Below are 12596 nucleotides of genomic sequence, written 5' to 3' on the forward strand. Positions count from 1 at the left end.
TTTTTAAATAAAAAACAATTTAAAAAATTATTTTTTATACAATATTAAAAAGATATAAATATGCATTGATGTCATAATTAAAGCATTTATGTTTATCAATTAAGTTATAACTATCAATTATAATTAAATAATTTAACGTAAAAAAACAATTATTCTCTTCATTCAACTACAACTATTAATTAATAAGTTAAAAACTTAAAAATTATTTAAATAATAAATACTTTTAATATATATATATTTCAAAAGTTAAAAATAAAAATATAAACAAATTAAAAAAAATGACAGGTTGGCTTCTAAGAAGATGGGTTAAGGCTCCAAATCATAATGATTCAACCTAATCTCATGTTTTTTATGATTTAACGGTGAGATAGATTAAAATGAGATATATTTTTTGAGTTAATAGTTGAACAAATTAAAATATTTTGAGTCTCATTCCTAATTTTTGTATTTATATAACTCTCTCTTTCTCTAATGTATAAATTATTAAAAGTTTAAATATACACAAGAATAAGATTAATAAAAATAATAAATATGATTTTGAACTTTGCAAAAAAAATCTTCAAAAATTTAGGGTTAAATATGTTTTTAGTCCTTTAAGTATCAGACGATTTTGTTTTTAGTCCCTACTCAGAACTTTGATGGTTTTTTGTCCTTATTGTTTTGAAACTCTGACTATTAGTCCTTAAAATTGGACGGTGTTAAGTTTTAGTGGATGTAGCAAACGGCGATGCCACGTGATCACTGATCTGCTCTGTTCACTCTCTGCCACGTTGGATGTTTAAGTGTTAAACTGATATTAAGTCAAGAGCACTTCGTCATCTTTTATAAATGAGATTTGAAGAAGTTGGATTCTTCTTCGTGGCTGCAGTTGGGGGCAAAGAACTTGGGTACACTGAAGGTTGGAGTTGGTGTTCTTTTCAATATCATTTTCCCAACATTTGAAGAACAACAAGTTGAAAAGGAAATTAGAAGAAGAGAAGAAAGTGTCTGTTGGGTTTTGAAAGCTTTGCCACAGGTATGTCGTTTCAGAGTCATCTTGTATCAGTACTAGATTCCCCGAATCTAGGAGCTGCAGTGTTCTGTTTGAGGACGTGGATGGTCCAAGTTCAGAAGACCAGCGACTTTTGAATGCATCTTCTACCACCAGATTTCCATCCTCCGCAATTCGAAAAACTCCACTGGAATCGGCAACAGGATCTTCTCTGTTGGCAACCCACACCACTGTTTGTTGTTTCAAGCCATGATACCAAATCCCCAGATATTTCCCTCTACTTTTTTCGCCAGGAGAAAAGAAGCCCAGCTTAAATGTGGTCGTTCCGGTGCTCGTGAAATTTTCTCCAATTGAAAAAATTTACTTTGCCCCAATTAAGAACCCTAATTAACTTTGCCCCAATTAAGAACCCTAATTGCCCAATTAAGAATCCTAATTGTTAATTTGATTTCAATCAAGAACGTGGCAGAAAGAGAAGAGGGCAACTGGTATTTCACGTGACAGCGCCGTTTGCTACCTCTACTAAAACTTAATACCGTTCAATTTGAAGGACTAAAACTCAGAGTTTCAAAACTATAAGGACTAAAAACCATCAAAGTTTTGAGTAGGGACTAAAACCAAAAACGTGTGATACTTAAGGGACGAAAAACATATTTAACCCAAAAATTTAAGAGGAGATCATGATTTTAAGTTTGTGCATAGTATATAATTAAGGGTTTTTTATTTCTAAACTATTTTTAAAAATTGTATTATGTTTTTAAACTATATTTATATGTTGTATCTGTATTCAAGGAAAGTTATGTAAACGTTATTTTTAACAAAATAGATGTTTAAGTTACATTACACTACAATGTAAAGTTCTAATATATTGCCTTACTTTCATAAAATAAAAAAAATCATAAATTTATTTTAAGGGTGAAACACATCCTTAAAAATAGTTTGATAAAAAAACATATTTAATATTATAATTAATGATTAGAAAAAATATAGATATACACCTAATATAATAGTAATATGTACTCAATAAAATAAAATAAAAAGGTCTTGAAAACATAAGTTTTTTTCATTAAACCAAATAAAACCAATAGAGTGTGTATGAGCCTTGTAAGAATCTTTACATTAGAGTAAAAGTTGTTAACCAATAATATATGAAATAATAAAATCCACAGTAATAAATTTTAATGTATTTTTAGTGTATTTTAATATAGTTTTTATTACTTTTTGTGTAATGTAGGAGTTTCATTAGACTATTTTTTTTCTAATTAATGTTTTATTTTGTTGTTGAAAAAAAATATATACTCTCAAGTTAGAAAGGTATTGTTTTTTATTCTTATAATTCAACGTTTTTATAATATGAACTTTTAATGTTTTTTATCACTTTTATTACAGTGAAATAGTCTTATAAAACTTATTTTTTTAATTAATGTTTTATGAGTTAAATATATTTTTTATTTTTAAATTATTATAAAAGATTATGTTTCGTTTATAAATTAAATTATAAATTATTATACTTTTACAATTTATAAAGTAATATAAAATATCTTTTCAACTTATCGATCTTTGGAATAAAAATTTATTGATAAAAAATAACATTAATCATGAATTCACACCATGTAAGTTATTAGATTATTTTATAATGTTACCTAATACTATTATATTATTATTCAATAAAAGGTAACTTAATTTCTCATTTATAAAATTAAATGATTTATTAATTAATTTAATTGCAATATACTTTATTATACATTTTTTAAATGATTTAGGTTTAATCATTCTAGAGGTTCCTATTTTCGGGTAGAATCTCAATTTGGTCCTTTTCTTTCTCGGCGTCTCAATTGGGTCCTATTTTTGTAAAAATTGCAACAATTCGGCCCTTGCCGTTAAATTGAACCCAACGGCGTCAGTGTCTTGTTGACGTGGCACACTGGAATGAGTTTTTAATTGATACTCTGTCTGACGTGTATATTTATATTTTTTTAAAAACAAACAAATGGAAAGTAGGGTTTTGGTGTTTTTGATTATGGTGCTAAAGACGGGAATGGTGGCCGCGGAGGTGGCGGCTGGGGAGAAACTCACTGACCCCGGCGGTGGTCGTCTTCGTCGTCTTCGTCGGAGTTGTGGGAAGAGTGGAGGCCCCTTCGAACCTCGCCTCCAACCTCGCCCCTGTCAGCTTCCTCGGAAACACCGCCGGCAAACCAACCTGTGACAGAAAAGCTCAGAACTTCGAGTGCTCCAAACTAGCGAAAGACACGGAGCCACAGGACTCGTATACCCAATCGCCCAAAAACTCAACATGGCCAAAGCCCCCAAATCCTCTTTCCCACCCGACAGCACCAAATGCGGCTGTTGCGGAACCAAAGCCGACCCGAACCGCGATGGCGCGTGGTAGAGGGAACCCGAACCGGAACCCGAAGCAGATGGCGAAGTCGTTGTTCGCTTGCGATGGTTGTGCTGAGCCGAAAAGGGAGAAGCTGAAGAGGGCGAAGAAGAAGGAACGACAACGGAGAAGATAGAAGAAATGGGTTTGGCGGCGGAGTTGAAATTGGGACACGTGAATTGTTGAATCTCTTTCACCTGCCACACCCCGCGAGTCCACAGAAATAGATGAGGAGCAAGAAAAACACCTTCTTTCATCATCAACTGTAACTGAGGATGTTACTTTCGTTAGAGAAAGCCAAGCAAAATAATTGGTATCTTTGACGTTAGAAGTTACACTTCGCTTTGAAATTTATCCATTTGTTTGCATCTTCCAGTTGGAGGATGAGGGTTTAATGTTGTTTTTCTTACGAGGTTCATATCCTGCACAAAAGTAAAAGATGAAATGCCCCTCCTCTTCCAGTGGGTCACATCATTTATCCACGTCAAACAAAAAAAAGTAGTACAAATCAATACAATGTGCCACGTCAACAAGACACTGACGCTCACCACCAGGCTTTCCAGTGTGCACGCTTAACTATGGAGTTCTTATGAGTCAGGCTACCGAAAAGCAAATGCATTTTGGTGATATGAGTAGCCAAATCAATCCCTTTAAGATATCCTTCAACTGTATAGTCCCATACCTACACAGTCTCCAGATCCCTCTCATTCCGGTGTATGTCCGATTCGTCCATGTACCCCTTCCACCCGAAGCTGCCAGGAGCCGCTCCTTGTCTGTGCCCCCTGCACCATGCTTCTTGCACCGGCGTCACTCCCCGCCCTCGTCTCCGTGCCCGGGTGTCACACTGTTAGGCTCAATTTAACGGCAAGGACCGAATTGTTGCAATTTTTACAAAAATAGGACCCAATTGAGACGCCGAGAAAGAAAAAGACCAAATTGAGATTCTGCCGGAAAATAGGGACCTCCGGAATGATTAAACCAATGATTTATTAAATGAATTTTAACAAAAGAAAAAAAATGGTAATTGAGTTTCTCCTCATGTTTATCCAATATACATTTTTTGTTATTAATTAAAAGTGGGTTTTGGTTTTGGACACAATTATTAATGCATTTGCAAAATCGAGTTAATAGGTTATTTATGATATTTATATAATAATTAAGTTGAAACGTTTTACATGACTTACAAATAAACAACGTGAAAATTTGAATTTTTTAAATACGTTTTAAATTCTCAAAGGTTTCAATATTTAAATAGAAAATATAACAAATCTTTAATATTAAATTGATACGATTCTGATGTAACAAACGTGTATATAATTATCTCATAATCTTAGATGTTATGAGCATTAACCATTTACATATCCTTGTCTTCTTAATAAATTTTTTCAATTTAATAAAAAGTATTAAATTTCATTTTAAAAAATAAAATTTCTCCAATATCTAACAGATTTAAAAGAATAATTATATAATTAACGTGAAAACATTATTATAGATATAGATCATTAATTAAAGATTTGACCAATAAAATAAATAACATTACATGTAAAATCTACAGTAAAATTTTCAATTGAATCATACAGTTAATAAATTGAGAATTTTAAAATTTTTACTTAAATGACCCAAAAATAGAATTAAGGTGGTATTGAGTTTCCTAAAAAATAGAAATCTAATTTATCTAAATTGAGACATCCAATTAAAACTCTCAGGGGTTAAAGTGAATCAATATGTCTTATAAATTATCTATCCAAATTTCAGGTTAATCTAATAGTTAGTTAGATAAGAATTAAGGTTTTACCGAGACAACTTAAGGACATAAATCAAGTGGTTTTCGTATCCATTCAAAATACAAAATTAATTTTTTCTAAGCAAACTCTTCCAAATATTAATCTAAGTGGTCAAGATGAATTCATATGTCTTATAAATCATATATCCAAATTTCAGGTCAATCTGTGGGAATTAAAATTTTACCAAAGTAGTTTAAGGACAAAAATAAAGTAGTTTTCAGCTCCATCCAAAATGCGAAATCTATTTCTCTAAGCACACACTTCATTAATTATTATAGAGGTAAAAATGAAGTAATATGTCTTAGAAATTATGTATCAAAATTTCACCTTAATCTAACGATAAACGAAATGGGGATTGAGATTTTACTAAGATAACTTTGAGACAAAAATAAAGTGGTGATTAGTCTACTCCAAATTGTTAAATTAATTTTTCTAAGTACATATCATAAATTAAAAATCTCATGGTCAAAGTGAATTAATATATTTTAGAAATCATATATCAAAATTTCAACTCAATCTATCCATAAACAAAGTGGAGATTGAGATTTTACCAAAATAACTCGGTAAATAGAAAATCATAAAAACATAGTCAACAAAAATCAAAACTCTCATAAGTAGATAGATAATCAGCCTCACTAAAATTCAACATGCTCGTATCTCATATAATTATAATCATGAACCTAAAATATATATTTGTTATACACAAAGAAAAAGAGTTAGCTCTCCTACCTCTTTTTCATCATTTTTCCCTCGGTTGAAAATGAATTCTTGTAGCTTTTCTCTTCTTACAATAAAACTAAAATAAACACTATAATTTTATTTCAGTCCTTTTATTTTTCAAATGATATGTGGAGAGTCCTTCTTCTTTGCATGTATTTATAGGCCTATTTTTCTTTTTTTCTTTTATTTTTTATTTTTATTTTTCCACTTATAATTGTTTGTTTGCACATGCTTGATTTCTTGCAGTAAAACTAAAATAAACACTAGAATTTTATTTCAGCCCTTTTCTTTTTCAAATGATGTGTGGAGATGCCTTCTTCTTTATATGTATTTATAGTCCCATTTTTCCTTTTTTTTTTAATTTTTTATATTTAATTTTTATTTATTTTTATTAATATTTTTTCACCTAAAGTTGTTTGTCTGTACATGCTTGATTTGTCAAGTATCGAAAGTGTCTTGACTGAATTTTATAATTTGCATCCACAGTTATCATCTAAGCTACTATAATTCTTTATTTAACTTACCATTTTTCTTTTATATAAGTTCATTAATCATGTTTTATCCATTAAAAAATTATTAAAACTAATAATAATAAGAAGAAAAAATTGTTATTAAGGTAAATATTTTGATGATTCTTACATCACTTGGATCACTCTTATTTCTTTTTATGTGGACATAATCCACCAGTGTTTTTAGGGTGTTGACTTCAACTATAATATGGCTTGATAAAGAGATAACTAAAAGTTATTAAAAAATTATTTCCACTAAATATCAAACTCCAACAGAAATTTTCAAGCTTCGATTTAATACATTAACATTAATTATTTGTGCTCATTTCCTTAATTACATCAATCTATTATAACATATGATTTGAAAGTATGAGAATAAATAATAGCGATTCTTCCATCAAATTATAATATTATGATTAAAGCTTAATTAAAACTTATTAGGCTACCAATATCATTCTACACACAATTATTAGTATCCTTTTAGGAATGAAAATGGTTGATTCCAGCTAAAAAAGAAATAAAGGTAAAGTGCTTAGATTGCCAATTCGAAAACATGATAATTCTATTTAGATATTGTAAAATATGATAAAATTTTAGTATGGACATCATTACTACTGAAGATCTTTAAAGAATAACTTTTTTAATTCTTCAAATAGTATAAATAAATTTATTATAAATTTATCTGTATTTTGAGTTTTTGTTAAATGTTTGTACTCTATTGAATAATTAATTTTTTTATTTTTGAATTAAATATTTGCTATTTAATTCTTTATTAACTTAGTGACATAAATGTTATAGTCGTATCATTTAATTATTTCTGTGTTAAAAAATAAAAAATTATTAAATTAATATTAAATAATGATATTGAAGTTAATAAATAATAATGAGTGATTTTTATTATTTACACTAAAGTTGTATTGGATAATAGGTATTCTAAATATATTTATGTTAAGTTATAATTTTGATATTTTAACTATGACGTCATTAATTATTTGTCACCACATAAATCGTAAAGTTATAAGATCTTACGAGCTAAATCCTATACATAATCGTAATATAGTAAGATGAGTGTGATCCTTAAATAAAATAATGTAAATCGTCACTTTTTTTTTTTCCTACTAAACAACCTGTTCACCTTGTTAGGTGAATGTATTTAGTTCAATCAAAACCTAAACCTAATTAAAAAAGTTAATGCAATTAAAAGTTCATTATTACGTGTATTATCAGTCACAGTAACATCCAATTAAATTTAAATACAAATAAAATTCATATATATATTTTTTGTATTTAACCTAATTAAAATTTAATATAATTAAAAATTTACCTTGTTGGTATTGTAAAACGCAACACCACCCAACATTTACTTTCTTGAATGAATAAAAATTGGTAAATAGGATTTTAATTATAAAAAAATCAAATTTAATTAAAAATATGTTTTTTTTGTTACGTTTTCAATCAATTAAAACTCTTATGGTTAGGGTGATAAGTGATTCACAAAGTTGTTAATTTTGTAAATTTAAGTGTGATGAAGTATTGACATAAAAATTAATTTTATTTGAATAATTTTCCATCTTATTGTAGAAAGTAAAATCTACAATTTGTGTTATGATACTACGAAGAATTAATTTTTCTTTTATAGTTGTAGCACTTATTCACTCTTATGATCGATGAAATTTCAATTAAAATTCAAACCTAATTAAAAATTGAAAAGCGTTTTCTGTTGCACCATTCACTCCCTTGACTAAATGGTTTCAATTAAAATAAACATACATATAGCCTTCTTAAGTGTCTCTTTCATTTTACCCTTCTTCATCTTTATTACTAAATTAAAATTAATTTATTTCCCGAAATTGTTTACCTTGTATGAAAACCTAATAAAACATAATTCATATATTATAAAAACTTTAATATAAAATTGAATGATAATGCAATTGGATGAAAATAGAGAGTAAAAGTTAAAATTAGGTAGAAGTTGAGGAAGCAGAATTATTTGATGTTTAAACTGTAGAGTGACCGTTGGTTTAGAAATTGACATAGAATGTAGCACATCCCAGTGAATGAACGGACACACCTTTACAATTTTGTTCCTTTTCTAGATTCATTTTGTCTAGTCAAAAGCACGATTCTTAGACTATGATTTAACCACAATTATTATGATCATAATAATAATATCTTTTATCAATGTACAGACATAACTTGGAATTGGGAACCACGTGATGCCATTAAGACAAAACCCCCGACCAAGTCATTAATTAAACAAAATCTTCAATTTCGAGAGACAGAGACACAGAACTTTGAACATTTCACCTCAGTCAAAATATCACATCACAGTGATTAAAAAAATTAAAAATTTAACAAGTACTAAACTCATAAATTCATTATTTTGTTCTTCTTTTTTTCTGGGTTCATCAGTGCAGCTAACACAGTGGGGATCTATGAGGGATCCCTTTTCTTCTACTCATGCTGGTGGCCATGTCTTCATCAGAAACTTTGTTATTGCTGTTGGCCATGAATTTTGCACACACAGTGCTCCATCCACTCCTCCTCTTCCTTACAATCTCTGTGCAAGACATGCTCATGTTGTTCTCTGACCCTGATGACCCTGAACACGAACTCATTGGCTCATCACAATCCACAACCGTTGAACGAGTCACCTCTTCATCCACCGTCTCTTGTGGGATCAAAAAATCAGGACTTAGTTGTAGGGAGTTGCATGTCCTCAAGTATGGAGACAGATCCTTGTAGTGTTTCAGCACAAAATCAACCTACACACACACAAACATTAGTGAAAATCTCATTGATCCTGTTTGTTTTAGTTACTATCAGTTTCTGTACAACCTATAACAGTGAATTGTAAGTATATGTATGTACCTTGCATCCAAGAGAGCAATGAATGAAAGGCTCTTGAAGACTTCTATCACAGGAGGTGCAGTAGTTTCCTGATCCTTTGAATTGCCGGTTTTGAGGTCTCTTCTTGATGAACACCACCTTGGCACTATTGATGGTATAAGCCTAACAACACAATTCAAACATTTTTGAATCGGCAAATCGACCATATCAAATTGAATTTCACTTGTGGTATACAAAAGCTGAATTGGAGTCCAATGTATTATTACTATTACTCTATTTAGCTTTATGTATGTGTGTGTGTTTGTACCTGAACGTTGGAGCAATCTATGAGTTTCTGAAGATCTTCAAGCCTAACAACGTCATGGTAAACGTAGCGGCGAACCTGAAGCAGTCTGTGGAAGCGATGAGATGGTAAGCAGTGAGGGCAAATACTGGTGCAACAATCTAAGCAGCAGACGTTCTTCTCATTCTTTTTAGCGTTCTCATGGTAAGAGCACCCCACAAAGAACTTTTGTGTGTAAAGAGCTTCCAACCATGCAGGCTTTTGGTATCCCTACAATAAATCAATCATCACCGTAACAAAGCTGATAAATCATCACTACAAGCAAAAGGGTCATGCATAATCATCATCATCATCATCAAGAGTGTAAACAGAAAAAAAAAAGCAAAATTAAGGGAATTCGACTGACCATGATCATGGAAATTAAGACTTGCAAGAGAACCTCTTGAAATTCTCCTTGAGCTGTGTGATCAAGGTATAGTGAGTAAGTAAACTAATGGGAGAAGGACGGAGAGAGAGAGAGAGAGAGAGAAAAGGAGGGGGAGATAAGAGTATTTATTGAGGTTCACAAGAGGAGTGAGGAGAGAACATATATATTTATTCCATGAATAATAGTAATAATAATAATAATAATAATAGGTAGAAAACAATTTGTGTATAATAGAGGAAGGGTTGTGATATGAGAGACAGAGAAATAAAAGAGAGAGAAACCGAAAGCCATAAAGAAACAAGTTAAGCTATGAGGGGAACGTGGGCGCTGTTTCTGTGTCTCCCATTCTCTTCTTAGGCACCTAAACTAAACTATTCTCTGCTCATCTTCTTGGCTTAAGAGCTCTATTGCTAAACAAAGCCACTCTCTCCTTGAACTAGCTGCAATTTTTGTTATTATTATTATTATTTCTTTCATATCATATTAATCTCCACCTCTCTCTGATTCACTATATCTTGGAAACAACCAGTTGCTGATAGCCACTTGATGTTGGACTTTGAAATCGACTGTCATATTTCATTATTTTTGTGCAAATGTCATTGCCAATTCAACTTCTACAGTCTAATTTCATTTTATAACACTTTTGGCTACTTTCTTCAACCTTCTTTCGGTGGAAATCTCAATTTCTTAACTTTTTTCACCATGTTGTAGCCTTACTGCTGCAAAAATATTCATGGAAAATGGTTAATATTTATCAGAACATCTCATTCATTTTTTTAATAAAACTTCTCTCTTTACATGACAGACACAAATCCGAGACCTTTTTTTAAGCTCAGTTTTATTAGAATAAATGTCATATGAGTATTTTAGTTTCTTAATTGCTTGAAATTTAAAAATCTTTTACTTGATAAATCATTCTTTTACATGAATATGTATATGAATGCTGACAAGTAAGTAACAAATAAGTTTTGAAATGCTTGAATAAGATCAGAGTAAAATTAATTTTGGTAATAATACAAAAGGAATTAGTCTTACTGATTTTTTATCATTATTTGTGAAGTCGGTCAGTTGCTCAGCAGAAGTTTAAAAATGAAAGCAGAATAAAAAAGGAAAGAAAAGGGTCAGAGCGTTTGGTTGAGAAAGCAGAACAGAACTTGGAGCCACCTTTTCTCCAAAAACTATTTTTAAGGTTTCTTTAATTTCCTCTGTGCCATATATGTTGGACTTCTGCACATCTCTGTTCTCCTCATTTTGCATAATTAATAATGCATATTACTGTGTGACTTCAAAGCTAAGCAATGAGAGCATAGAGACACCAATCATCAACCTACTTAGCAAGACATAGCATGAAACATAGTACCAGAAATCAAGAGCATACTTGTTTCAGAGGTGGAAATTTATAATAGAGATTGACCTCACATTTATCTGATACAAACAGAAGAACAAATTTGATTCTATCTACACATAGACACACTACTATAAAAAACAAATTGTTTACTGTGAAGTTTTATTTATACATAGTATTCATGCTATTAAATAATTTGATATTCAAGTAATAAAGTATGATTTTATGTCGAGGTCCTTTGGGAATGTTGATCAGAATTATGATACCTAATGATGTAACAATTAAGTTGTTCAACCATGATCGAATCACTTGTACCAACAATTTATGTCTCATTCTATGGACTGAAAAATAACCTTGCTTTGCATATATATCAACTTTTGAATTTGGACAAAAATCTTTTCAATTTACATTGAAAATCATTTATACAATATAACATTTGTGATCACTCCCCTGTGTCTTAATTTATTGTTTGTCATTAAGCTTCTGAAAACAATAGTTCATCCTATCAAGTGCTTCAATTTCTTGATAGAAGGAATATAAACACACATGCATAAACAGTCTAGCAGCTTGAAGAGGCTAAAGTATTGAGAACAGTGAGTTGAATTCTGAGCATAAATTGGAGAGTTAATTTGGCAAGAATTCTGAGGAGGCTTGTAGGTAGGTAACTAGCCATGATTATGACAGGTAGTTAAAAAGTCATGTTTTATGAACACTCGAATCCAGCTGGGAATGTTACTGCTGCTAATGACAAAGATTAGAAGGTTTTGTTAATCTATGGGACCAATTTCATTGTTTCATTTTTGACACCATGAAATTCTATGGAATAGTGGAAGTGGGGTAGTAGGAATTAGCACTTTGTCTCAGCCTGGCAGTTTTCTCTTTTGTTGCAGACCAAAATTCTAATCTACTGGAGGTGACATAGAGAGTGTAGGAACTATAAAAATCATGGCTAGTTCTGTGTTGTAATAAGACAAAAGCAAAGCCAAAAGAATATGATATAGTTGTGGTGCAAACTTTCCCATCCTCCATTTTCTGACTAACTAAAACAATGACAATGAAGATATATATATATATATATATATATATATATATATATATATATATATATATATATATATATATATATGCTTTCGAAACCAAATTATTCAGCCACTGAGTGCAAAAATTGGTTCCTAGTGCTATGTGCTGTGCATATGGGCTCACAGAGATGGCAGCATCGCCTAAACTGAGCCAGCTAAAATCTGAAACAAGACATGTACGATGAAATCCCATGTTTTTTGGGGAATCAAATATGGGCAACATTAACCAAT

At 30.7% G+C, this 12596-nt stretch overlaps 1 protein-coding gene across 1 annotated transcript; it reads right to left on the bottom strand.

The window, feature by feature from the left end:
* Positions 1-8542: 8542 nt before the first annotated feature.
* On the bottom strand, positions 8543-10313 carry LOC108340498 (protein RGF1 INDUCIBLE TRANSCRIPTION FACTOR 1). Its single transcript, XM_017577939.2, has 4 exons — positions 9921-10313; positions 9539-9784; positions 9253-9393; positions 8543-9146 (listed from the first exon to the last, which is right to left on the bottom strand). Exons 1-4 carry the CDS (start codon positions 9927-9929, stop codon positions 8799-8801), a joined length of 744 nt encoding a protein of 247 aa, XP_017433428.1. The 5' UTR covers positions 9930-10313; the 3' UTR covers positions 8543-8798.
* Positions 10314-12596: the final 2283 nt, after the last annotated feature.

This window comes from Vigna angularis, chromosome 1, assembly GCF_016808095.1.
Source record: "Vigna angularis cultivar LongXiaoDou No.4 chromosome 1, ASM1680809v1, whole genome shotgun sequence".
NCBI lineage: Eukaryota > Viridiplantae > Streptophyta > Magnoliopsida > Fabales > Fabaceae > Vigna > Vigna angularis.

What these genes read in the sequence shown, in the direction of transcription:
- LOC108340498 (XM_017577939.2), bottom strand. An exon ending in TAGATTGCTCCAACGTTCAG is followed by an intron (nt 9,394 to 9,538) that starts GTACAAACACAC and finishes TTGTGTTGTTAG; the next exon opens with GCTTATACCATCAATAGTGC. An exon ending in ATTGCTCTCTTGGATGCAAG is followed by an intron (nt 9,147 to 9,252) that starts GTACATACATAT and finishes GTGTGTGTGTAG; the next exon opens with GTTGATTTTGTGCTGAAACA.